Genomic DNA, 24116 nt, shown 5'->3' on the forward strand with positions numbered 1-24116 from the left:
GAAATATGTTCGTAGGCGAGTGATCATTCTATGAACGTGGAAAACTGTAGTACATTATATATTCATAACCTGCCGAAACTCAATTCTGCCATAGATTTTAAATCGCAATACTGAACTGTGATGTAACTTATCAGCTAACTCGATTAACTAAGATCGATCGAGCGCATCGCGGTAACGGCCCGCGAAGTGTCAAAACTTATAATTTATTTAATTTTAAATTATTTTAACGATGGTGATGCACGGGGAACAAGAGAAAAACTATATACATCTGTGCCTACTAAACTAAACTTGTTAAGTTATTAATGCCAAATATCCTATTTACACACCGTTTGGTCAATGTGACCGCCACAGTAGGTGCCGTGATCAGGATGGCCATCCTGATCACTGCACCTACTGTGATGGTAGGTGGCGCTGTAAAAGTGTAATGTGTCAAAAAAGTTGCTAGCGCAATTTTAGCGAGTACATCACTAGGTTGGCTACAGTGATAGAGGTTGAAGGTACTTACGCGGGTCGGACGAGCGGCGTGGGGTGTGCGGGGTGCGCGTGCGCCGGGTGCTGGTGGTGCATTGAGAGCGTGGCGAGCGCGGCGGCGGTGTCGGCGGCGTCGCGCTCCGTCTGCAGCCGGCCCAGCCGCGCCGCCGCCACGGCCGGGCCCGCCTCCAGCGCTGACACGCCGATCAGACCCGCGTAGCGCTTTATCTGGGCCAAAAAATTTTTTTTTTTTTTTTTTTAAGATTTAAAAAGATTTATTGAACATAATTAACATACATGTTTTAAAATAATTAGATCGTAAGCAGCTGCAGTAGTATGAACTGTGTACACCCGAATCAGTACAATAATTATACACAGAGACAAAATGCAGGAACTTAACATCACGTGTCAAGTGACGATAGACCTTCACCGGCTAACGTAAGGTTACCTGCTGTAATCGAATTCTTACTTCTTTCTGTAAAAAAGGTTGCCTGCGAGATCTCTGTTAAGCGATAAGGCTGCCTATTGTTTACCTTGTAATTTTCTCTCTGTGTACCTATTTAGTTAGTACCTGTTTCTTATATCGCTTACTATTTGTGGTGCACAATAAAGAGTGATCGTATTGTACTGTTATGTTACCTTGGGCCAGTGCGGCGCCTGTATGGCGAGCGTCTGCCGCAGCGCGTCCTGCGCGGGCTGCGCGGGCGCACGGGCCAGCTCGTGGTGCGCGGGCGGCGCGGTGCGGTCCCCGAGCAGCGCGCGCACGCACTCCTGCGCGCAGTCGCACATCGCCGGCAGGTCGTAGCCGCCCTCCAGGGACAGCACCACCTGACAACACATCAACAATGCTTCACTCTTTTTACTAACCAACTGTGCAAGGAATGCGGCCAGTACAATTTAAACTTTCAGGAAAACATCTTTTTGAAGATCAATAAAAAAAAGACTTGTTAATTATCTATTCTGGGAAAATGCCTATGGTTCGATCATTCTCCCAAACCCGTTATTTCTTAGTAGCAAAATTTCCGTACGCAGTTTTTCCCGAATGCTTTTTCCCATGCTTTTTTTACTGAACCTTATTTTCACAATCGCGTTTTTTCCTCATTTTGAGCGACACAGAAACATAGGTAGGTTTGGGTTATGATGTTAAGTTTGCATCGGCCCGAAGTGCAAAACTACATAAAAGTAGGAGCTCCGCGTTAGGAGAGCTCCGTCGGCACTGTTTCTGTGTCGATTTAAATTGGGCAAAACGCGATTGTGAAAATAAACTTTAGTAAAAAAGAATAGTGGTGGGTGTTACCTTCCCGTTGGCGAGCTGCATGAGGTCGCGTGTCATGGCGGCGAAGCAGGCGGCGCTGACGGTGTAGCCGCCCAGCGGCGCGGGGTGCCCGGCCGCCGCGTCGAACCCGCACGACACCAGCACCAGCTCGGGATCGTACTCCTGCACCGCACCACACCACACATGTTACATCCACGGGCCACGGGTCAATGCTCATTCTACTTCCTTACTAATTAAATGCGTGCGTGTTTTTTGTAACACTTTCACGCTTAAAGTACAGTCACCTTGCATTAATATCTACCACAGCGGAACGTGCAAAAATATCCAACAAGTTCTATCGGCCCTAGAAATAGAGTCGTATCAGATAACAAAATCAATATACAAAAAAAAACATTTATTCGTGACATGACATGAGCGCGCGATAAAGAAATTATTTGCAAACGAAGTCGCGAGTAAATTAGTAATATTAGAAATGCAAAAGTTTGTAAATAATAATATGTGCGTGCGTATGCAAGCAAGTATGAAAAGTATGATACAATTTTATCAATACCTTTTTTTGGTGTTGACGCGCCGTATTATTTTTATACATATGTACGTATAGTATTATTATTTACTTGTTTTAAGTTTTAAATTTTATGTGAGAAGACCGGGGTGTGCAGTTGGGAAAAATCCATTATGGATGACTGAGAAAAGAGGACCTCGACAGTGTCGGGCTCTCGCCGGCTAAAAAACCGGTTGGTGAGGTTAGAACAGTACCTTGGCAATAGGCATCACGATGGAGCGGAAGGCGGCGAGGTACTCTGCGTCGCCGAGCGGCGGGCTGAGCCCGGAGGCCCAGGCGATGTTAACGTTGAAGCCGAGCCCCGCGCCCGCGCCGCACTCGCTGGCGGCGCCCGTGCCCGGGAAGAAGTTGCCGTCGTCGTGCCGGTGGATGCTGATGTACAGCACGTGAGGGTCCTCGTAGAATATCTGCTGCGTGCCGTTGCCGTGGTGCACGTCCTGGGAAACAAACACCTAGCAATTAACACTAGTTTTGCATTACCATGGACACCCATTACCAATTAGAGGCGTACTGCCGGTGCCAGATGGCAAGTTTAGCCATTTCCCAGTTTCCAGTGCAAAATAATATGATGACGCATTTTGAAGACGCGGAAGCTGTGTAGAAAATCTCGCTTTACCTTGATTAAGAGCTAGAGCAGACGGTATCCGAAGGCACACCCCATTCTCACTTCACATTCTCTAGACTAGTGTCTAAGTGCCCAGCTGTTGCCTTGACGCTGCGACGTTTTACATATATTTTTCATCACACTTGCTCGTAAACAGTGTCGAAACACGCAGGCTACCTTGATTGCAACCCCCCAAATAAAACCCTCGACCTTAATGTGCTTGTCATGAAACCCGTGGTCGTAAATGAGTCATTGCCTGTACTAATTTTCTTGTCATGAAGCCCAGTCAGCGTGCTGCATACTGCATGGCGTGCAGGACGTCGGGCACATGCTGCGGAGGATTGTATGTCGCACGGGCGATACTAGAATTACTTCGACTTCGAGCTTCTAATACACTCTCGTTCGTAATTCCTTGTTTACCGCCCTTAAGACACAAAGTATTATTTGTTGATGTTGTTGTTGATGTTTCAACTTTCAACGGGTCGACGGACAAGAGACGAACCAGGGGGCGGAGGATGCCGCGCCACTGCTGCGCTCTGCCTCGCTTTCTAAAGTGGTCCTCCCACAGCAGTGGCCACTGGCCAGCAGCAGGGTAGTGACTAGTGTTACTGACCCAGTCGACGATGAGCACCCGCTGTAGCCGCAGCCGCGTGTGCAGCAGACGCGCCGCCACGGCCACCGAGTTGAAGAAACAGAAGCCCATCGCCTGGTTGGGCTCCGCGTGGTGCCCCGGCGGCCGCACCACCGCGAACCTGCACACACATTAACAACATTACTACAAGGTATACAAAACTACATATATAGGTGTTAATCAAATAACTGAAAACATGAAAGTAGATTCTTCAAAATCGGGCGCCGTGTGCGGCTCGCCCCGCGCCGTGTAGTACGGAGGGTGTCAGTGTCAGTTACCCGTTGCGCAGCTCTCCCTTGGCGGTGCGCACGGCGAGGTCCAGCACGGCGCCGGCGGCCATGCGCGCGGCGGGCGCCGTGTGCGGCTCGCCCCGCGCCGTGTAGTACGGAGGGTGTCAGTGTCAGTTACCCGTTGCGCAGCTCTCCCTTGGCGGTGCGCACGGCGAGGTCCAGCACGGCGCCGGCGGCCATGCGCGCGGCGGGCGCCGTGTGCGGCTCGCCCCAAGCCGTGTAGTACGGAGGGTGTCAGTGTCAGTTACCCGTTGCGCAGCTCTCCCTTGGCGGTGCGCACGGCGAGGTCCAGCACGGCGCCGGCGGCCATGCGCGCGGCGGGCGCCGTGTGCGGCTCGCCCCGCGCCGTGTAGTACGGAGGGTGTCAGTGTCAGTTACCCGTTGCGCAGCTCTCCCTTGGCGGTGCGCACGGCGAGGTCCAGCACGGCGCCGGCGGCCATGCGCGCGGCGGGCGCCGTGTGCGGCTCGCCCCGCGCCGTGTAGTACGGAGGGTGTCAGTGTCAGTTACCCGTTGCGCAGCTCTCCCTTGGCGGTGCGCACGGCGAGGTCCAGCACGGCGCCGGCGGCCATGCGCGCGGCGGGCGCCGTGTGCGGCTCGCCCCGCGCCGTGTAGTACGGAGGGTGTCAGTGTCAGTTACCCGTTGCGCAGCTCTCCCTTGGCGGTGCGCACGGCGAGGTCCAGCACGGCGCCGGCGGCCATGCGCGCGGCGGGCGCCGTGTGCGGCTCGCCCCGCGCCGTGTAGTACGGAGGGTGTCAGTGTCAGTTACCCGTTGCGCAGCTCTCCCTTGGCGGTGCGCACGGCGAGGTCCAGCACGGCGCCGGCGGCCATGCGCGCGGCGGGCGCCGTGTGCGGCTCGCCCCAAGCCGTGTAGTACGGAGGGTGTCAGTGTCAGTTACCCGTTGCGCAGCTCTCCCTTGGCGGTGCGCACGGCGAGGTCCAGCACGGCGCCGGCGGCCATGCGCGCGGCGGGCGCCGTGTGCGGCTCGCCCCGCGCCGTGTAGTACGGAGGGTGTCAGTGTCAGTTACCCGTTGCGCAGCTCTCCCTTGGCGGTGCGCACGGCGAGGTCCAGCACGGCGCCGGCGGCCATGCGCGCGGCGGGCGCCGTGTGCGGCTCGCCCCAAGCCGTGTAGTACGGAGGGTGTCAGTGTCAGTTACCCGTTGCGCAGCTCTCCCTTGGCGGTGCGCACGGCGAGGTCCAGCACGGCGCCGGCGGCCATGCGCGCGGCGGGCGCCGTGTGCGGCTCGCCCCGCGCCGTGTAGTACGGAGGGTGTCAGTGTCAGTTACCCGTTGCGCAGCTCTCCCTTGGCGGTGCGCACGGCGAGGTCCAGCACGGCGCCGGCGGCCATGCGCGCGGCGGGCGCCGTGTGCGGCTCGCCCAAGCCGTGTAGTACGGAGGGTGTCAGTGTCAGTTACCCGTTGCGCAGCTCTCCCTTGGCGGTGCGCACGGCGAGGTCCAGCACGGCGCCGGCGGCCATGCGCGCGGCGGGCGCCGTGTGCGGCTCGCCCCGCGCCGTGTAGTACGGAGGGTGTCAGTGTCAGTTACCCGTTGCGCAGCTCTCCCTTGGCGGTGCGCACGGCGAGGTCCAGCACGGCGCCGGCGGCCATGCGCGCGGCGGGCGCCGTGTGCGGCTCGCCCCAAGCCGTGTAGTACGGAGGGTGTCAGTGTCAGTTACCCGTTGCGCAGCTCTCCCTTGGCGGTGCGCACGGCGAGGTCCAGCACGGCGCCGGCGGCCATGCGGGCGGCGGGCGCCGTGTGCGGCTCGCCCCGCGCCGTGTAGTACGGAGGGTGTCAGTGTCAGTTACCCGTTGCGCAGCTCTCCCTTGGCGGTGCGCACGGCGAGGTCCAGCACGGCGCCGGCGGCCATGCGCGCGGCGGGCGCCGTGTGCGGCTCGCCCCGCGCCGTGTAGTACGGAGGGTGTCAGTGTCAGTTACCCGTTGCGCAGCTCTCCCTTGGCGGTGCGCACGGCGAGGTCCAGCACGGCGCCGGCGGCCATGCGCGCGGCGGGCGCCGTGTGCGGCTCGCCCCGCGCCGTGTAGTACGGAGGGTGTCAGTGTCAGTTACCCGTTGCGCAGCTCTCCTTGGCGGTGCGCACGGCGAGGTCCAGCACGGCGCCGGCGGCCATGCGCGCGGCGGGCGCCGTGTGCGGCTCGCCCCGCGCCGTGTAGTACGGAGGGTGTCAGTGTCAGTTACCCGTTGCGCAGCTCTCCCTTGGCGGTGCGCACGGCGAGGTCCAGCACGGCGCCGGCGGCCATGCGCGCGGCGGGCGCCGTGTGCGGCTCGCCCGCGCCGTGTAGTACGGAGGGTGTCAGTGTCAGTTACCCGTTGCGCAGCTCTCCCTTGGCGGTGCGCACGGCGAGGTCCAGCACGGCGCCGGCGGCCATGCGCGCGGCGGGCGCCGTGTGCGGCTCGCCCCGCGCCGTGTAGTACGGAGGGTGTCAGTGTCAGTTACCCGTTGCGCAGCTCTCCCTTGGCGGTGCGCACGGCGAGGTCCAGCACGGCGCCGGCGGCCATGCGCGCGGCGGGCGCGTGTGCGGCTCGCCCGCGCCGTGTAGTACGGAGGGTGTCAGTGTCAGTTACCCGTTGCGCAGCTCTCCCTTGGCGGTGCGCACGGCGAGGTCCAGCACGGCGCCGGCGGCCATGCGCGCGGCGGGCGCCGTGTGCGGCTCGCCCCGCGCCGTGTAGTACGGAGGGTGTCAGTGTCAGTTACCCGTTGCGCAGCTCCCCTTGGCGGTGCGCACGGCGAGGTCCAGCACGGCGCGGCGGCCATGCGCGCGGCGGCGCGTGTGCGGCTCGCCCCAAGCCGTGTAGTACGGAGGGTGTCAGTGTCAGTTACCCGTTGCGCAGCTCTCCCTTGGCGGTGCGCACGGCGAGGTCCAGCACGGCGCCGGCGGCCATGCGCGCGGCGGGCGCCGTGTGCGGCTCGCCCCAAGCCGTGTAGTACGGAGGGTGTCAGTGTCAGTTACCCGTTGCGCAGCTCTCCCTTGGCGGTGCGCACGGCGAGGTCCAGCACGGCGCCGGCGGCCATGCGGGCGGCGGGCGCCGTGTGCGGCTCGCCCCAAGCCGTGTAGTACGGAGGGTGTCAGTGTCAGTTACCCGTTGCGCAGCTCTCCTTGGCGGTGCGCACGGCGAGGTCCAGCACGGCGCCGGCGGCCATGCGGCGGCGGGCGCCGTGTGCGGCTCGCCCCAAGCCGTGTAGTACGGAGGGTGTCAGTGTCAGTTACCCGTTGCGCAGCTCTCCCTTGGCGGTGCGCACGGCGAGGTCCAGCACGGCGCCGGCGGCCATGCGCGCGGCGGGCGCCGTGTGCGGCTCGCCCGCGCCGTGTAGTACGGAGGGTGTCAGTGTCAGTTACCCGTTGCGCAGCTCTCCCTTGGCGGTGCGCACGGCGAGGTCCAGCACGGCGCCGGCGGCCATGCGCGCGGCGGGCGCCGTGTGCGGCTCGCCCCGCGCCGTGTAGTACGGAGGGTGTCAGTGTCAGTTACCCGTTGCGCAGCTCTCCCTTGGCGGTGCGCACGGCGAGGTCCAGCACGGCGCCGGCGGCCATGCGCGCGGCGGGCGCCGTGTGCGGCTCGCCCCGCGCCGTGTAGTACGGAGGGTGTCAGTGTCAGTTACCCGTTGCGCAGCTCTCCCTTGGCGGTGCGCACGGCGAGGTCCAGCACGGCGCCGGCGGCCATGCGCGCGGCGGGCGCCGTGTGCGGCTCGCCCCGCGCCGTGTAGTACGGAGGGTGTCAGTGTCAGTTACCCGTTGCGCAGCTCTCCCTGGCGGTGCGCACGGCGAGGTCCAGCACGGCGCCGGCGGCCATGCGCGCGGCGGGCGCCGTGTGCGGCTCGCCCCAAGCCGTGTAGTACGGAGGGTGTCAGTGTCAGTTACCCGTTGCGCAGCTCTCCCTTGGCGGTGCGCACGGCGAGGTCCAGCACGGCGCCGGCGGCCATGCGCGCGGCGGGCGCCGTGTGCGGCTCGCCCCGCGCCGTGTAGTACGGAGGGTGTCAGTGTCAGTTACCCGTTGCGCAGCTCTCCCTTGGCGGTGCGCACGGCGAGGTCCAGCACGGCGCCGGCGGCCATGCGCGCGGCGGGCGCCGTGTGCGGCTCGCCCCAAGCCGTGTAGTACGGAGGGTGTCAGTGTCAGTTACCCGTTGCGCAGCTCTCCCTTGGCGGTGCGCACGGCGAGGTCCAGCACGGCGCGCGGCGGCCATGCGCGCGGCGGGCGCCGTGTGCGGCTCGCCCCAAGCCGTGTAGTACGGAGGGTGTCAGTGTCAGTTACCCGTTGCGCAGCTCTCCCTTGGCGGTGCGCACGGCGAGGTCCAGCACGGCGCCGGCGGCCATGGGGCGGCGGGCGCCGTGTGCGGCTCGCCCCAAGCCGTGTCAGAGTCCACGCCGAGCCCGCCGCACGCCAGCCGCACCAGCTGCCGCGGGCCCGACGCCGCGCCCATGCGACGACCACCGAACATGGCTACGTGGGCTTCGCTATAAAATTAAATTAAATTTAATTTCGGACTCAGTTCATGATTAGTTAGTAACAGTATTCTTAATTAAGTAACTAGGTATTAGAGAGACACAATGAACTAGAAACACCGAACGAAGGCACGCACCGGGGCGTGTATCTTCGTCCAGTGTTGTACTATTGGGCAGTCCGTCCGTGCAACGATTTAGTAACTAAAAAATACCAATACTTATTGGTTTGTGCTCGAAATGGTCCCGCCTCAGGATAAAATATGGAGTGCTCGGGCGGAGCCAGCGCTGGTCTTCCGGCGAGACCATTTCCGCCTCGGAGCGCTCTGTGCGGTGGTGGTACCTGTGCACGGACTGCAGTTCCTCCAGCGAGGCCTTGCGCGGGCGCGTGCGCTCGGTGCGCGCGAGGAGGCCTGTCTCGCACAGCCGGGCCCACACGGACTGCAGCCGCCCGCCGTGCTCCGGGTGCTGCGGGGCGTGCGCGCCGCACAGGCACCTGCGAACGATACATTCATCACGCTCGCTCGTATAAGTGTCCGAACATGCAGGCTTCTAATAGACTCTCGTTCGTAATTCCTTATTTAAAACACAATGTACTTGACTTCTGCGATTTTCTCTTATAAAAATTGTCGTCTCCCACTACAGATTCCCATCAAATGTTTCGAAGATATTGTTAACGCCACAAGGTCCCAAGAAATAATACCACTGTCTTCTGAATCACTTCACTTTAATACTGCTAACTAAGAATATACAGTACTGTGGATTACTAGGATTATGAGGATAAAAAACGTAGACCTTCGTCGGTCATGCCATGAAAACAAGAAAAATCTTAAAAGCGTGATGTAGGATGGTGACTGCACTTGATAGTGACATCTCACGGGTGGAAATTAAACTAAAAATATATAAAATATGTGCAACTAGCACCATCTATAAAGAGGTTGTAAAACAGAACTACAAAATTAGTACATCTCACACCATCTGTTAAGAAATTATGTAACTAAAATATGAAATGTATGTAAAACGGTTAAACATACCGCCCGCCAAGGACAAACTGCGGGACTTGTCCTTTATGACAAACTCAATGTACAGATAGAATAATGACAAGTAAATAATTTTGGCTATCAATCGGCTAATGTTAACAATAAAATAACAATAATTAAAACTTAAATAGCTTTTTGCTGGTCATACAAATTGCTGCTAACTCAGTAGGTAACTTAAAAACATATTCCTTTTAGAACATTTCATAAAACATCGAGTGAGAAATCTGCATTTCAATATTAAGTGACTTGCAGTTGCACTTATATGTATACATATCTAAAAACATACTAACTATAACTAGATAACAATAGCAAATATTTTTCAATTAACAAGACAAATAGGATTCCTTTATATTTTAGTCTAGCGACCTGTATAATTCCGTCCAGTCCAGTATATGTGTAATAATGAGACCGTCCAACCACTTAGCTAGAGAATAATCGTTTTCTTTTATTAACACGATGTGAGTGACAGTGGATTCAGGTGTCTGATGAGCCCATTGATACCGGTGGTAGAACTGCATCAGGTATTTGCACGACCAGTGACGCCCGAAATCTTGGACCACTGCGTGAGTCAGCTGCCATCTTCTTAGGCTGCTAGTTTTGTCACTTTTAAAATCACTCGTTGGTGACAAAACAATTGGGTGTTCCATTTTCTCACAGATATTTGCATGTTCGCCTACTCGCATTACTCCTGTTTCATCAAGGACTGGATTTACCGAGGTAAGTGTACTGTTCTTATTTACTAGTTTATTCTTTTTCACAATCTTATTTACATCTTTAAGTTGTTCCTGTTCTACTAAGTTTATGTTTGTGCCTGCTGCTTTTATATCTTCAACTGCTTTACTGGTATTTATACAATATATTTTATTACTTTTCTCTTCCAACCTTGTTTCATGTACTGTATATTTTTTATGATTTATAATTTTCTGTTTTAGACAACCAGGATCTTCCTTCCAGAGCAGCTCTTCCAAGGATCGGTAAGTACTTCTCAACGCGCAGTCAGCAAAAGTTTCTACGGAGGTGACGTGACGTGGTTCTATTGAGGTATTTATAACAGCATCGTTTTCTTTCTTTTTACAAATCTCTTGCATAAGTTCGCTATCATTAGCTTTCAATTTTCGTAACTCAGCTCCGCCTTTTGCTAATAAATTGTTTAATTCTCCATTTAACTTCTTTCCTTCATTTACAGGTTCGCAGCCAGTTTCCTGGTTCGCACAAAATTGGCTCACTTCCAGAGGAAAGTCATCACCTTCATTATAAGTGATTTTATGTGAAGATGGTACCTTAAGATATGGAACGGATGCGCTAAATATTTTCTCGCGTATCTTTTCTTCATCCGTAAACCTTTCAGTCAGAGATTTTACTCGACTATCAGCCTCAAGTTCTCTGAATTTATTAAGTAACTCGTTTTTGACGTGAATGTGATTAACGCTGATAGTGTTTTCTGGCGAAAGTTGTTTATTAATTGGACCTGACAAGATCCATCCCAAAGTAGTTTTTTGGGCGATTAATGCTTCTGGTGGTTTCTTAATTACACCCTCTTCTAAAATTTGTCCATAGACATCAGCCCCTAAGAGTAAATCAATTTTGTCAGGCTTATCGAAGAATGGGTCTGCTAGCTCAACATTCCGAAGTTCGGATGACCGTTCAACGAAGACTCTTTTTTCCGGCAGTGCTGATGTGAGTTTATTTAACACGAAAGCATTCACCGTATACTCAAATTTCGGATCATGAAGTGATTGAAACTTTACCTTTACTATTGACTTGGAAGCTAGTGTTGCACCCTCGTCGCTTCTTAAACCCGAAATTGTGCTTTTGTGTTTCATTTTCTTTAGTCCTAATAAATTGACTGCTGACTCAGTGATCAAGGAAGCTTGCGATCCCTGATCGAGCAAACACCTGAGATTAGTATCTGTTCCAAGTTTCGATTGTGCCTTAACTAAAGCCGTTGGTAATAATACCTGATTACGACTGGTCGAAACATGGCTCTTTACTTCGGTACTAATGGGCTCATCATGTAATGATGAACCTATTGCGGCTGCGTTTACAGCCACACCTGGCTCAGCTGACTGATTCGATCCTCCAGAATCAGTCTGTGAATTGGTATTCTTGGGATGTAGTAACGAATGGTGTTTCTTTCTACATATACGGCATCTCGTGGATTGGCGGCAAACAAATACTGTGTGATTGGGACCTAAACAATTAAAACATAACTGACTAGACTGAACGAAATTACGACGGGCATCAACATCAATTTTAGAGAAACTCTTACAATTACCTATTTTGTGATCGTCGTAGCAATAGGAACATGACAAGGCAGCTGCATGATGAACTTTTGGATTGGTAGGAGCATTCGAGTCTCTGTTAGATTGACCAGTGAAATCTATATTTACAAAGTTGCTAGATTTGGAAGATCTGGGTTCTACAAACTCCAGTGCTCTAAACCGTTTTTCCAAGAAGTCATCAAATGCTTCGAAGGTGGGCAAATCATCTGAATCATTACTAGCTTTCAGTTCCCATTGCTTTCTGGTTTCAAAATCTAACTTTAGGCAAATAAGGTATATGACAATAGTATCCCAGTTGGACACATTGATACCAATATTTTTCAGGGCGTTTAGGCACTCGTTTGTCGTATCCAGCAGCTCTTTTATGCCGCTCGCAGACTCTGATTCTAAGTTTCTTTGGCTCATCAGTCGTTTCAGTATATTGTTGGCTAGGTACTTTTTATTGTTGTATCTTCTTTCAAGCTGTTCCCAACATTTCGAATAATTCTCTTGAGTGATATCTACATGTCTCAATAGCTGTTCTGCTTCACCAGATAAATGACCCTTGAGGTAATGTAGCCGTTGGACATCGTCCAAAGACTCGTTCTTATGGACCAGAGTCACAAACAAATCGCGGAAAGTCGTCCATTCAGAGTACTTGCCGGAAAATTTCGGAATAGTGATTTCCGGCAATCTTATTCTCGGTTTGACGGTTCCTGTTGTAGTTTGGGTCACACTGGCAGCTTCAACGGTAGTCCTCAATTTGCTTAGTGCAGATGTTAATTCGCATTTGTAGTCAATGTACAACTCCTCTATCTCTGTGTACACGTCTTCTTTAAAATATGCATTTTCTTCAAAAAACTTGTCATCTGTTCCCATGACCATTTCATTGTGTGTTTTGTTAATTTCAGCCCATAACTGTTCCAATATTTGTAATCTAGTATTCAAATAGTCATAGGATTTCAGACGTTCCTTAGGGGATTTTTTGAAATTTGTTCTAGCTTTTTCCATACGATCTATCAAACTGACTTGAAGCTTTGCTTTACTTTCCATTGTAGTAGTTGAAAATAAAAGTGCAATTTATTCGAAAATATTCTAAGTCCAGGAAGTCGTGATTTTTTTCTAAGTGTTTTAAACTCTAGCGAAATTGGGCATGGATTCCCCGTAGTTGCTCTTTTAAGAGAATTAATAATAATAATAATAATAATAATAATAATAATTTATTCATAAACCATTGCGTGTTACATTAACTGTGGCTGGAGCCTCTTTTTAGGTAAGAATATACCTGTAATAAGAGCCTCCGCTCTTCTTAAAAGTAGGTACAATTGCAACTAGTATCTAAATAAGCGAATTGAATTTAACAAATTAAATAGCTAATTTGTAAAAAGTGAAAATTACATTTACTGAAATATTATGAAAATTAATTCAAAACATTAGAAGTACTTTTTTTTATTAAAAGTTTCTTAATAATAATTAGTACATATATTGTGCATGCGTGTGTGTGTGTGTGTGTGTGTGTGTATGTGTGTGTGTGTGTGTGAGTGTGTGTGTGTGTATGGGTAGCCCTGCGAGTGATATACTCTTGGGATCAAATGGCAGTGTAGACTGCCATTTGCTATCCACTTCACAAAGTTCTAATTAAGTAGGTACAATGTTTTTAGTAAATTTTCAGTATCATTGTAGCTTTTTTTGTGTATTATTCTAAGTCCTAGCAGATAGTTCTAAATTTTACAAGTCTTTAATTGCTTTACTTAACTTGATCTTCATTATCTGTACCCACAATTAATGATTAAAGCGTACTCACAATTGACCTTGTTCACTCACACACAAACACTATTGATGACGTCTCGACGAGTAGATGACGCCACACGATGCTCCGCTGACGCCACTGTCCACTATACCGTGGATATCCCGCTGCACCATCAGCAGCGAGCCGCTACTGCGTCGGTACTGCACCAACCACGAACCCGTATCCGGTTCGAAGGACCAATGTTAACGCCACAAGGTCCCAAGAAATAATACCACTGTCTTCTGAATCACTTCACTTAATACTGCTAACTTAAGAATATACAGTACTGTGGATTACTAGGATTATGAGGATAAAAAACGTAGACCTTCGTCGTCATGCCATGAAAACAAGAAAAATCTTAAAAGCGTGATGTAGGATGGTGACTGCACTTGATAGTGACATCTCACGGGTGGAAATTAAACTAAAAATATATAAAATATGTGCAACTAGCACCATCTATAAAGAGGTTGTAAAACAGAACTACAAAATTAGTACATCTCACACCATCTGTTAAGAAATTATGTAACTAAAATATGAAATGTATGTAAAACGGTTAAACAGATATAGACGTTTTAAATTGACAATACGGTATTTGAGAACTGTTGAATTTGCCATATCTTTTATATTATTATAAAAACATAGATACACAGACAATGTTTAGCGAAGAGAAAAAATAATTCGGTTAAAAATTAGATTCATAGCGATTTTCCTACGCTCCGCTTGTCGATTCGCGGTCTCAATTCGAGAGCTTTTCGATCCCCAACGGCCATCTGTTATCCGTGTTATATTGCCACTTCAACGAGTGTGACTGTCGGTGACCCTCATTTCTGATTCGATTCCTTAAAGTAGAGAAGCCCCGAGCATAATTTTTACATTAAATTGTTTAAGAGAAAATTTGTGTTCGATGCAAATAGCCTGTTGGGTCTAACTATAGCGTGCATTGAGCAGGCGGAAGGGTAGGCAGAGTCAGTGGTGGTGGAGCGCTGTTGCGGCGCAAACTGCCAACTGCCTATCCTGGAATCGAAACCTGTCGATGCCGGTTTACGCCCGGTGAGTGGTACAGTACTGACACGGACTTCACAAACACACACGCACACGGCTACTCATATACAACATGCAGTTTTGCCGGGCCGGCACCGAGTGGGAAGCTTGCTACCCCAGCGCTGCGTGGGCGCCGGTAAGTGAAAAAGCGAGCCATACATTTTCATAAATTTCTGCTTCCCCAGCGCCGGGGCCGGCTAATGGAAAAAGGCCCAATGAGTGTGGATTGTAGATAGTTACCCGTGTTTGAGCATGAGCGCGTCGTAGGCGAGGCCGGTGGCGGGCGGGCGCGCGCCCACGAGCGGCGAGCTGAGCGCGCGCGCGAGCGGAGCGGCGGCGGGAGCGGGCGCGGGCGCGGCCGCGGGTAAGGGCGCCCCCCGGCGCGCCGTCAGGTCGATCACCTCGCCCTCTTCCTCGCGCAGCGCCGCTGCCGCCGCGTCGTGCGCACGCGTCAACACCTGTCAACAATGGCAAATTAAAAATTTTGTAGACAACTCAAATATAATACTGAGTTACATATAAACATTTCAAGTTAAGAAAGCGAATACCAAGACTTTGATAATGTCCTAGGATTCGAGGAAAACGGGTCTGAGAAGTATCATCACATCAACAGCGTCATGTCATAGATCTCCCAAAAAGGACCTATAAATCCCACCATAGAGCACAGCCCTCAATTCGGAATGAAAAGTCTCGGATCATTCTTACTATATGCGAACCCAGTGTGGATTGAAAAAAGTTTCTTTACGAAATTTTCCTGATAAAAATGTAGTATCGCACGTAAATTCCCAAAAGCTGTGGAAGCGAGCCCCGGCTCGAACCCAGGGCCCTCTCCTTGAAAACCGCTAAGCCACCACGGCTTCTCCCTAAAAGTCAATGGTGTTAATTAGCACTCACAGTCTTCCGTATCTGGTCGCGCAGGTAGTTGTGTGCGCTGGGCGGCTGCGCGGAGGGGGCGGGGGCGGGGGCTGCAGCGCGGGGTCGCCCAGCGGCAGGGGCGCCGAGTGCGTGCGGCCCAGCGGCCGCTTGCCGCCGCGCGCCGCCGGCCCCAGCGGGCCCAGGTACGCCTCCGCCTCGCACACCGGCGGCAGCGACACCGACACCACCACCTGACCCGACCATGCAATCGTCAACGTAAACAGCAAGCACCAGTAAGCTGACAGGGACTGACCAGGGGCGCACATGGTCAAATTGTAGTCATAACTAAACCAATTATCCTTGTCGCTGGATTACAGAAAATTAATGAGTTTAGAAAAATATCTACTGATGTCAGACCCAGGACAGACCCCCCCCCCTTATTGCCTTATTGGGGTTTTATAGGAGACGTGCAGCTGGGTTTTTTAGCCGGTGAGAGCCCGGCACTATCTGGGTCCAGGTCTGGGTTTCCAGTCGTCCATAATGGATTTCCCCCCACTGCACGTCGCCATCTCCTATAAAACACCTCATAATGAAATTTATAAAACTAAAAAATGTAAACAAAAGCAAGAACCCTAGTGTGGTCTTTTAGGGTGATTCAACCCCAAAAAAAAAACATTAACGCCCATGTGCCAGTGATGTCATAATAAACGATTGCGTAAATTTTATACCTCATGTCGGTATATGACAATATTTATGTATGCTAATAGCAAGATGTTTCACCCGAAAACCTTATCATACTAGTGTTTACCCGTGGCTTCGCACACGTAAATCATTAGATCCAGTAGCTGAATTGAAATTGCGGTATTTTTAAAAATTCTCGTGGGAATTTCCGAAAATTAAATCGTGGCTTTCTTGACGTTACATTGAAAACAATCATTTCAAATTTCATGACTAAATCCCAATTCCGTGGGAATATTTTTAGATACCAAATTTCATCCAAATCCCTCCAGCCGTTTCAGCGTGAAGGAGTAACAAACATACTCACTCGCTCACAAACTTTCGCATTTAGTTTTTTTTTTTAATAAATAAATATCACGGAACAATTCACACCAATCGCATTATAATATTAGTATAATTATTAGGATAAGTTGGTTTATCATCGGGGGTTAAAGCAAGTGTTTAGGGTACCTGTGGCTCGTGCGGCTTGTGCGGCGGCGCGGGCGGCCGGCCCAGCGAGATGTTGGGCATGGAGGGGGAGGAGAACAGCAGCTCGGGCCGCGGGGGGGGCTCCTCCTCCTCGCGGATGGGCGCCGCCGCGCCCGCGCCCGCGCCCGTCGGCGACCCGCGCGGCGAGCTGCCGTCGCAGTCTGACCAGGAAACCTCACCGTTACACTTGTTGTATGTACGTAACATTCAAAGATTTAACTACTAAGAGATCCCTTTAAGGCAGTGTGCACATGCACATGAATTTCGAAAAACTCAGAGATGCCAGCTTGGGCTCGATCTTACGACCCTCAACTGGAGAGGCTAATTATATACATCGGACAATTAGTGCAGTAAACGACAGGTGGGGATACAGGGTGGGCCATTCAAATAGGTCAGTATAGGTAACTTTGATACTTAAAATACGTGAAAGGCTGGCCGTATTGTCGGACGCACTGACATTCCCGATCGCGTTCACTATCTATTTCTCCCTTCGTCTTATACCGTGTGACAAGAAGTGGTGACAAAGACTGCAGGGCTACCACGAAACTCGAAGTTCGTGTCGTGCGGTCCCCCTGACACTTATACTATTTAATACGAGAGCGAGAGGGACGGTACGATACGAACTTCGAGTTTCGTAGTAGCCCTGCTGATTCCAAGTGCGTTAGAGTCTAACGGTTAGACGATAAGGCCGCTTGTAGACGTCCGTTGTTTTCACCGGACAGCGGACCGTTTTTTGCTGGAGTTGCGTTGTTGTATGGCTTACAATGAATGTGGTACATGCACCGGACACTTGTCCGGCGACTTAGCAAACAACACCGCAAGTCCGGCAAAAAAAAGGTCCGTTGTCCGGGGAAACAACAGACGTCTACAAGCAGTCTAAGGCCTCTGTTCTAGCGAACCAATGTCATCGATTTAAGTGATAAGAAAAACTGCACTCATAGATTTAAAAAAAAAAACAACTCACAAAAAAACACCTGAATAGTTTCTGAGTTACTCGTAATAAAATAACAGACCCATCTAAATGGTCCAAATGGGCCACCTGGTATAAGAAAGATAGTTTAGGTTACATTATTTCAAATAAAAAAATCCAATTGCCTGTAAACATTACAACTATGATCGAATTGGAAACTTTTCCCTATTTCTAAAGTTAGTTAGTAAAACCGTCAGCTACACCACTAATGATGTGGCTACAAATTGCTTTAAATGGGCAGAAACAGGAAAACGATTTAAACACGCGAAAAGATGATTAAATAATGACGTTAAGTGCACAAATTAATTTATATATTTAGTACCAACAACAACACGACAAAATACAGTGCTATTAGTTTGGATTCGACAAAAACTCATCTTGACGTATGTAGTTAGTACATATAACTATTTCAGGTACCTCGAAGTTTCGGCCACATTGCTGTTAATTATGTGCAGAAATTGTTAGCTATTAAATAATAATGAGACCATCCACGAATCTGTCTTGAGCTTGGTCGGTTTTCCAACGTCGGTTTCGGTAGTCCCCTCGACCAGGCTGGGGTTAGGATGTGTACTCACTGCGATGCTTGGCGCGAGTCTTCAGCGGGCGGCGCGCGAGCGGCGAGGCGCGGCGCTCGATGACGCGCGCCTTCAGCCGCAGCTTCAGCATATTGGGCTCCGACGCTGTTAGTGCACACCATGCTCAACAACGCTCATACGGGTTAGGGCTACGCTACTGTCGACGCGAGGTTAAACGAGGATATTGGCGCCGGGAGGGTAAACGGAGCGGGTGGCGGCTGTTCAAGTCAACAAGATAGCAGTAAGAGAACATAGCCTCATGCAATGAGGGCTATCGCGAATGAATTCGCCGCTAGAGGCGCTAGTGTAGCGTGAGGTCTCCGAAATGTCAAATCTCATAGTTTTTGGGTGAGCTACGCGGGTTTATTTATAATAAGATTTTTTTTGTGAATATTTTGCATAACCTGAAATTAATTATGGCAATTATGCGTTACGGGGCAATTAATGTCTGTGTTTTGAGACAGTTTTGTCTTTCGGAAACTTTTGTCCTCCCTTTTTTTCCGAACAAAACGGGACTAAGCAACACTGTGGTTGCTGGATATTTTTATGGTACGTTTTAAGGTGTTTTAACTCCCGTAATAACAGACTCTGAAAGCCACACTTAAAAATCTCACGCAACAGTGCGCCATCTAGTGAGACAAAAAACGATAGCCCTCATTGGCTACAGATACGCGATGGATTATGTTGCTTTAGCTACGTATCAATCTTTCACTAGACACCAGCTCGTTCATTTGAATAGAGTAGAGGTGGACTCGTCCCCATCGCACACGCCCACTACGCTACACATTTTTCGAGGTTTAAGCTCGAGGTGGAGACACAGCTTGCTAATGCAATACTGAATTATAATTTGCTGCACAGTTATCGCGCTCGGCGCCAATAAGATACATAAGACAATTAATTCTATTCCACTTTACTTTTCAGTCAACAAGTTTGGAAATTTGGTCAAACAACTAAGGTTGATCTAACGAATTGAAAATAGTATTAGTAGATACACACAGAATCAATCGAATGCGTATTAATTGCACACATATCTAATCTACATACGGCAGACTCGAATGTTGCTCTCCATTAACAAAAATGCTTTTAAAAACGGACAGCAACCGTTCGAATCGTACTCGCAAATTTTGCGACACGATCTAAATGTAATTTTGAAAATATTGAATCAAAGTGTCTTTACATAGAACACGATAAAAATAGAAGACACATTTAAAAAATAAATTTAGATCGTTACTACAAATAAATATAATATGTATACATCTCCATTCACCATTTGCGATATATAGACCAGAGATATTGATATTGTGAGTGAACTGACCGGTCTTGCGCAGCGGGAAGTCCGAGTTGGGCTGCGCGGGCGGCGCGGCGCCCAGCGCGAGCGGCGGCGGCGCGCCCAGCCGGTACGGGTGCGCGCCGCCGCCCGCCGCCGCCGTTATTGACTCGCCGGACGACGACTTCACTATACCCCTGTGTGATCACACCTTACTTTAAAATAAATCGCCAATATACCACGCGCCATATAAATCTGCCTAAAAGTTCATTACTTTAATACTCAGTTTTGACGCTTTTCTGAGATACATTTTATGCGACGTCTTTAAGTTACTCCCGGATTGTGTTCGAATCGCTTAACGGTATAGTGCCTATTCAATTATTGGAATTATTCCTTTATAGTTTTTGTGGTACCTAATAGTCGTGGCAATGTACTTTTTATAGGCAAAGTTAGGCGGCGGAAGGTATAGTAATTAATCTAAAATAATAATAAATATAATTTAAATCTCTGTTTGTGTGCAATAAAGAGTTATTATTTTGTATTGTATTGTAATTGAGTAGTAGTAGGTGGCCAGTAGGCCACCATTTGTTCAGTAACTGGCCACCTTACGTTAAAAATGAATTCAGGTCTGTCTCAGTCTCAGGAAATTGAATTCATAGAGTTAATTTTTAGTATAAAAGTTAGTTAGGCAAGCGCGGCGCAGGACGTCCACCAACAAGATGGACGGATGATCTGGTTACAGCCGCGGGTTCACGGTGGACGCAGGCCGCTGCCAGCCGAAGCGACTGGAAGTCTATGGGGGAGGCCTATGTCCAACAGTGGACGTCCTACGGCTGAGATGATGATGATAAGGCAGCCAGTTATCGAAAGGTGGCCAGTAATTGACATTTTACCCTACTGAGCCAGCGAGACACCTCGTCCTCAACTGCAACCACCATTAGGTTAGAGACGTCAATCGCAAGCCAAAATCTAGTCAAGTGCAAGTCGGACTCGCACACCGATAGTTCCGCACAAATTTGTAGATATCTATTTTCCATCAAAAAGAGGTGCTCACAATAAAAAAATAAAAATCTATGATTGTTCAGTGTTAGCAGAGCACCTCTCCCAAGTAAAATGTACGAAGTATGGTTTTTTTATTTTTTTATTTTATTTGACAGGATGGCAAACGAGCAACTGGGTCTCCTGATGGTAAGAGATCACCACCGCCCATAAACATCTGCAACACCAGGGGTATTGCAGATGCGTTGCCAACCTAGAAACCTAAGATGGGATACCTCAAGTGCCAGTAATTTTCACCGGCTGTCTTACTCTCCACGCCGAAACACAACAGTGCAAGCACTGCTGCTTCACGGCAGGATTAGCGAGCAAGATGGTGGTAGCAATCCGGGCGGACCTGGCACAAGGTCCTACCACCTGTAAAGTGTTTTACAAGTGTAAAGGAGTGTTTTAGATGACAACTAGGGACTACTACGAAATCCGAAAATCGAAGTTCGTATCCATACCGTCCCACTGACGTATATTACTTAATACGAGAGCCTGCGAACTTTGATTTTCGAATTTCGTACTACTAGCCCTCCTAACATAGGCAGACGTACAAAAAAAATTTGAGATTTTCAGATTTTTCTTACTATAGTTATGTTATAAGGGCTACCGTCGGGCTACCGTCATACCAATTTTAAGTAAGTATCTAAAACAACTGAAATTACGTTGACATACCAATTTCTGTACGGAGATCCGGGCAGCGTGCCGTTAGCGTTCGCTGCGGCTTGCTTCTTCTTAAGGAACTCCTGGAAAACAAACGGAACAATATTATACTCCCTTATCTATAAAGATCAATCGTATATGACTGATAATGTACTATTTCATCACACTTGCACGTAAACAGTACCAAAACATACAGGTTAACTGGGCCGTAATGCCCCGTATAAAACCCTCGACCTTTTGTTCTTGTCATGAGAGCCGTGGTCGGTCGCATGAGTCATTGCGCGTACTAATACTGCACCACCTGCAGGAGGACCTGCGCACGCGCGACAGGCAGCTGCGGGAGGGGGAGGGCAAGGGGCATCGCCAATTTTTGTAAAAAATAACAGTTTTCTTTTACAAATAAGCAATTTTATTCGCAAATGTGATGAAAAACATTGTATGTCGCACGGGCAGTACTAGAATTACAAACATCGACTCATTAATGCCCTCAGTCTTCGACTTTCTAATAGAATCTCGTTCGTAATTCCTTATTTACCGCCCTTAAGACGCAATGTAGGTACTATTATTTTTTAATTGAAGAAAGAAAAATACGTGTCCAATATTTTTTGATGATCTAACTGTACCCTTAGTGTAAGTTTTCGGTTACAAAATACGTCTCGATCGCGTTCGCGTTAAAATCTCAATTTGTATGGAAACACGAAACAGCGCCTCTAGCTGGACGTTTGCGATGTTCGTGTTCCCATACAAATTGAGATTTTAACGCGAACGCGATCGAGACGTATTTTGTACCGAAAACTTACACTAGTCTAAGGGTACTGAAAGACAAAAAAGAACATTATTTATTTTTACCCCAGAAAGTATACCAAATGAAGTAGTAAGTAGTGTACTCTTAATGTCTGACCTGCAGCTTCTGTTTGACTGCGTGGATGCATTAGCGCTGTGGTCGTGCTTGTCGCGCTTTGCGCAGCAGGTCGGGCGCGGTCCCGGTCGTGCCGCTCGCGCGCCTCGCGCGCCTCGCGCGCCTCCAGCGCTCGCGCGCCTCGCGCCGGGCCGCCTCCTCCATCGCCTTCTGCTGCTCCCACAGCTGAACCAAACAGGCTGTCATGCCCTCGTTACACGATATTGTATGCTTAGCTTAGCTTAAACTGTATACGGGATATCAATACTTGATAGGCTTTAGCACTAAGGGGCTGTTTCACCACACATTGATTCATTTTATTTGACGGGTAAATGTGATGCCGTCTCCGTCTATTCGAACAAAACAAACAGAAACGGCAGCACATTTATCCATCAAATAAATTTTATTAATGTATGGTAAAACAGGGGGTAAGTGTTACACCAAGGACGTTTAAAACCTGGGTGTATTGTGTCGTACAGCTGTGTCCTTCCTGAATGTCTTTGATATAAATTATAAGATAGGGATGTGTTTATTTAAAAGTAATTTTGTTTGGCTAAAAGAAAACATGTGAAAATAAATATACTTCATAAAAATACGGTTAGTTTGTAGTAGAACGAGATTTGTAGGTAACATGGTATAACAGCTATTTACTCTTAGTTTACTTTGAACAATTTTATGAATAAGACGTACCGTACAGAGTTTTCATTCAAAGCAATTTTTATGTGCTACACTTGTGCGTTGTTTGCCTCAAAGCGTTTAGCGTCAGGTGAGTAACGCCCATGCGTCACGCAGTGGACGTGAACATCAAAATAATACGGACCGGCGCGCGCGCCGTTGGAGCAGCTGAACGATCCGCGGATACTTTCCTTGTTTACTTCATATTAGAATGCGTGACTAGTCGTTGAATAATGCTGAGATTTGACCACCACTTTGACTTTCAAATATAATCTCTTAAACTAATCATTTCATCGCTTCGCTCGCGTAAACATTTAGATCTAACATTCAAATTGAAATGGTTCCGGAATTTCATTAACCCAGGGGGACTTTTAAAAATATGTGAACAGCCGTGTTAAATATACTAATACTTAACCTTTTTACGACCGTGCTCGAAAATGTGGCCATAGATAACCTAAATCCAGTACCTAAAACTGTACATTTAACAGCTGTCTCATTTATGGCTCGCTAAACACGACAACAATGTAATACATTGCGGTAACAGGTCGTATCTATTTCATAATACAATACGACTTTTTAGAATATTTTTCAGATTTTTTTCCCGGCGTGCTGTAACGACAATCGGACTAATCAAAAGTAATCGTCTGCTTCATGTGAAATAAATAAATAGACCAATGAGAATGCGTCATTTATGACTTTATATGGTCTTTTTTTTTCTTAAACGCCATAAAATGCCACAAAACGCTTTAAACTTTTGTATGTATGATAAAACGCCACAGCATCAACTTCAATAATATTACTACTATGGTTAACAGATGTGTTTTTCGTAGCCGTTCCAACCAGTAAGCTCGAGGCATGCCTCATGCCCGCGACATACTCTGCGCCAGCGCAACTGGAGCGGGTTAATGAATGGTAATGCTTGCTGCCATCGCCATTCACGGCTATTAATAGCACAGCGGCGAAGTGACAGCGGCCGCGCGCCTTGCCAAACATCACCTCCGACTCCCAAATATTCCTCACACTGCCAATACGCCGGGCCGCGATGCAAGTGATACCAATTAAGCTTTCAATTAGCGTGTGAGAATCATGTGAGTACGTTACACTGCAGGGCCGCGTGCCTATCCAATCCATAGGCACGCGGCCCTGCAGGGCTACTACGAAACTCGAAACACGAAGTTTGTATCGTACCGTCCCTCTCTCTCGTATTAAATAGTAAAAGTGTCAGAGGGACCCGCACGACACGAACTTCGAGTTTCGAGTTTCGTAGTAGCTCTGCTGCAGTGTAACGTAACTCAGATGATTCTGTAATGTACTACAACTCGCACGATATTTCCGTTTAAATGAGGCTTTAATCCTTTACCTTCATCGTTCAGGAAATATTCGGCAGCACAGCATACTTAGACCTTGTCCAGAAGGGGCGAATTCGTCGCGAATCGTATCGCGCGAATTCGCCCCTTCTGGACAAGGTCTTACGTTCGCTTGGCGGCCAAACGTTCTCGTTACGTTTTTTGGACGGCTATTTTTGTGTGAGTTATTCTGTATTTTTA

At 49.3% G+C, this 24116-nt stretch overlaps 1 protein-coding gene across 1 annotated transcript in view; it reads right to left on the reverse strand.

Moving 5' to 3' along the window:
• Nucleotides 1–24116, reverse strand: part of HDAC4 (histone deacetylase 4) — a 99392-nt gene that overhangs the window by 1562 nt on the left and 73714 nt on the right. Inside the window, 14 exon segments of the mRNA XM_074100841.1 lie at nt 506–699; nt 1111–1299; nt 1769–1909; nt 2504–2746; nt 3527–3665; nt 7840–7925; nt 8177–8303; nt 8632–8784; nt 14660–14877; nt 15314–15361; nt 15364–15525; nt 16463–16641; nt 18026–18130; nt 19341–19489. Coding sequence (XP_073956942.1) covers nt 506–699; nt 1111–1299; nt 1769–1909; nt 2504–2746; nt 3527–3665; nt 7840–7925; nt 8177–8303; nt 8632–8784; nt 14660–14877; nt 15314–15361; nt 15364–15525; nt 16463–16641; nt 18026–18130; nt 19341–19489 — 2133 coding nt within the window.

This window comes from Choristoneura fumiferana, chromosome 17 (assembly GCF_025370935.1).
Source record: "Choristoneura fumiferana chromosome 17, NRCan_CFum_1, whole genome shotgun sequence".
NCBI classification, from domain to species: domain Eukaryota; kingdom Metazoa; phylum Arthropoda; class Insecta; order Lepidoptera; family Tortricidae; genus Choristoneura; species Choristoneura fumiferana.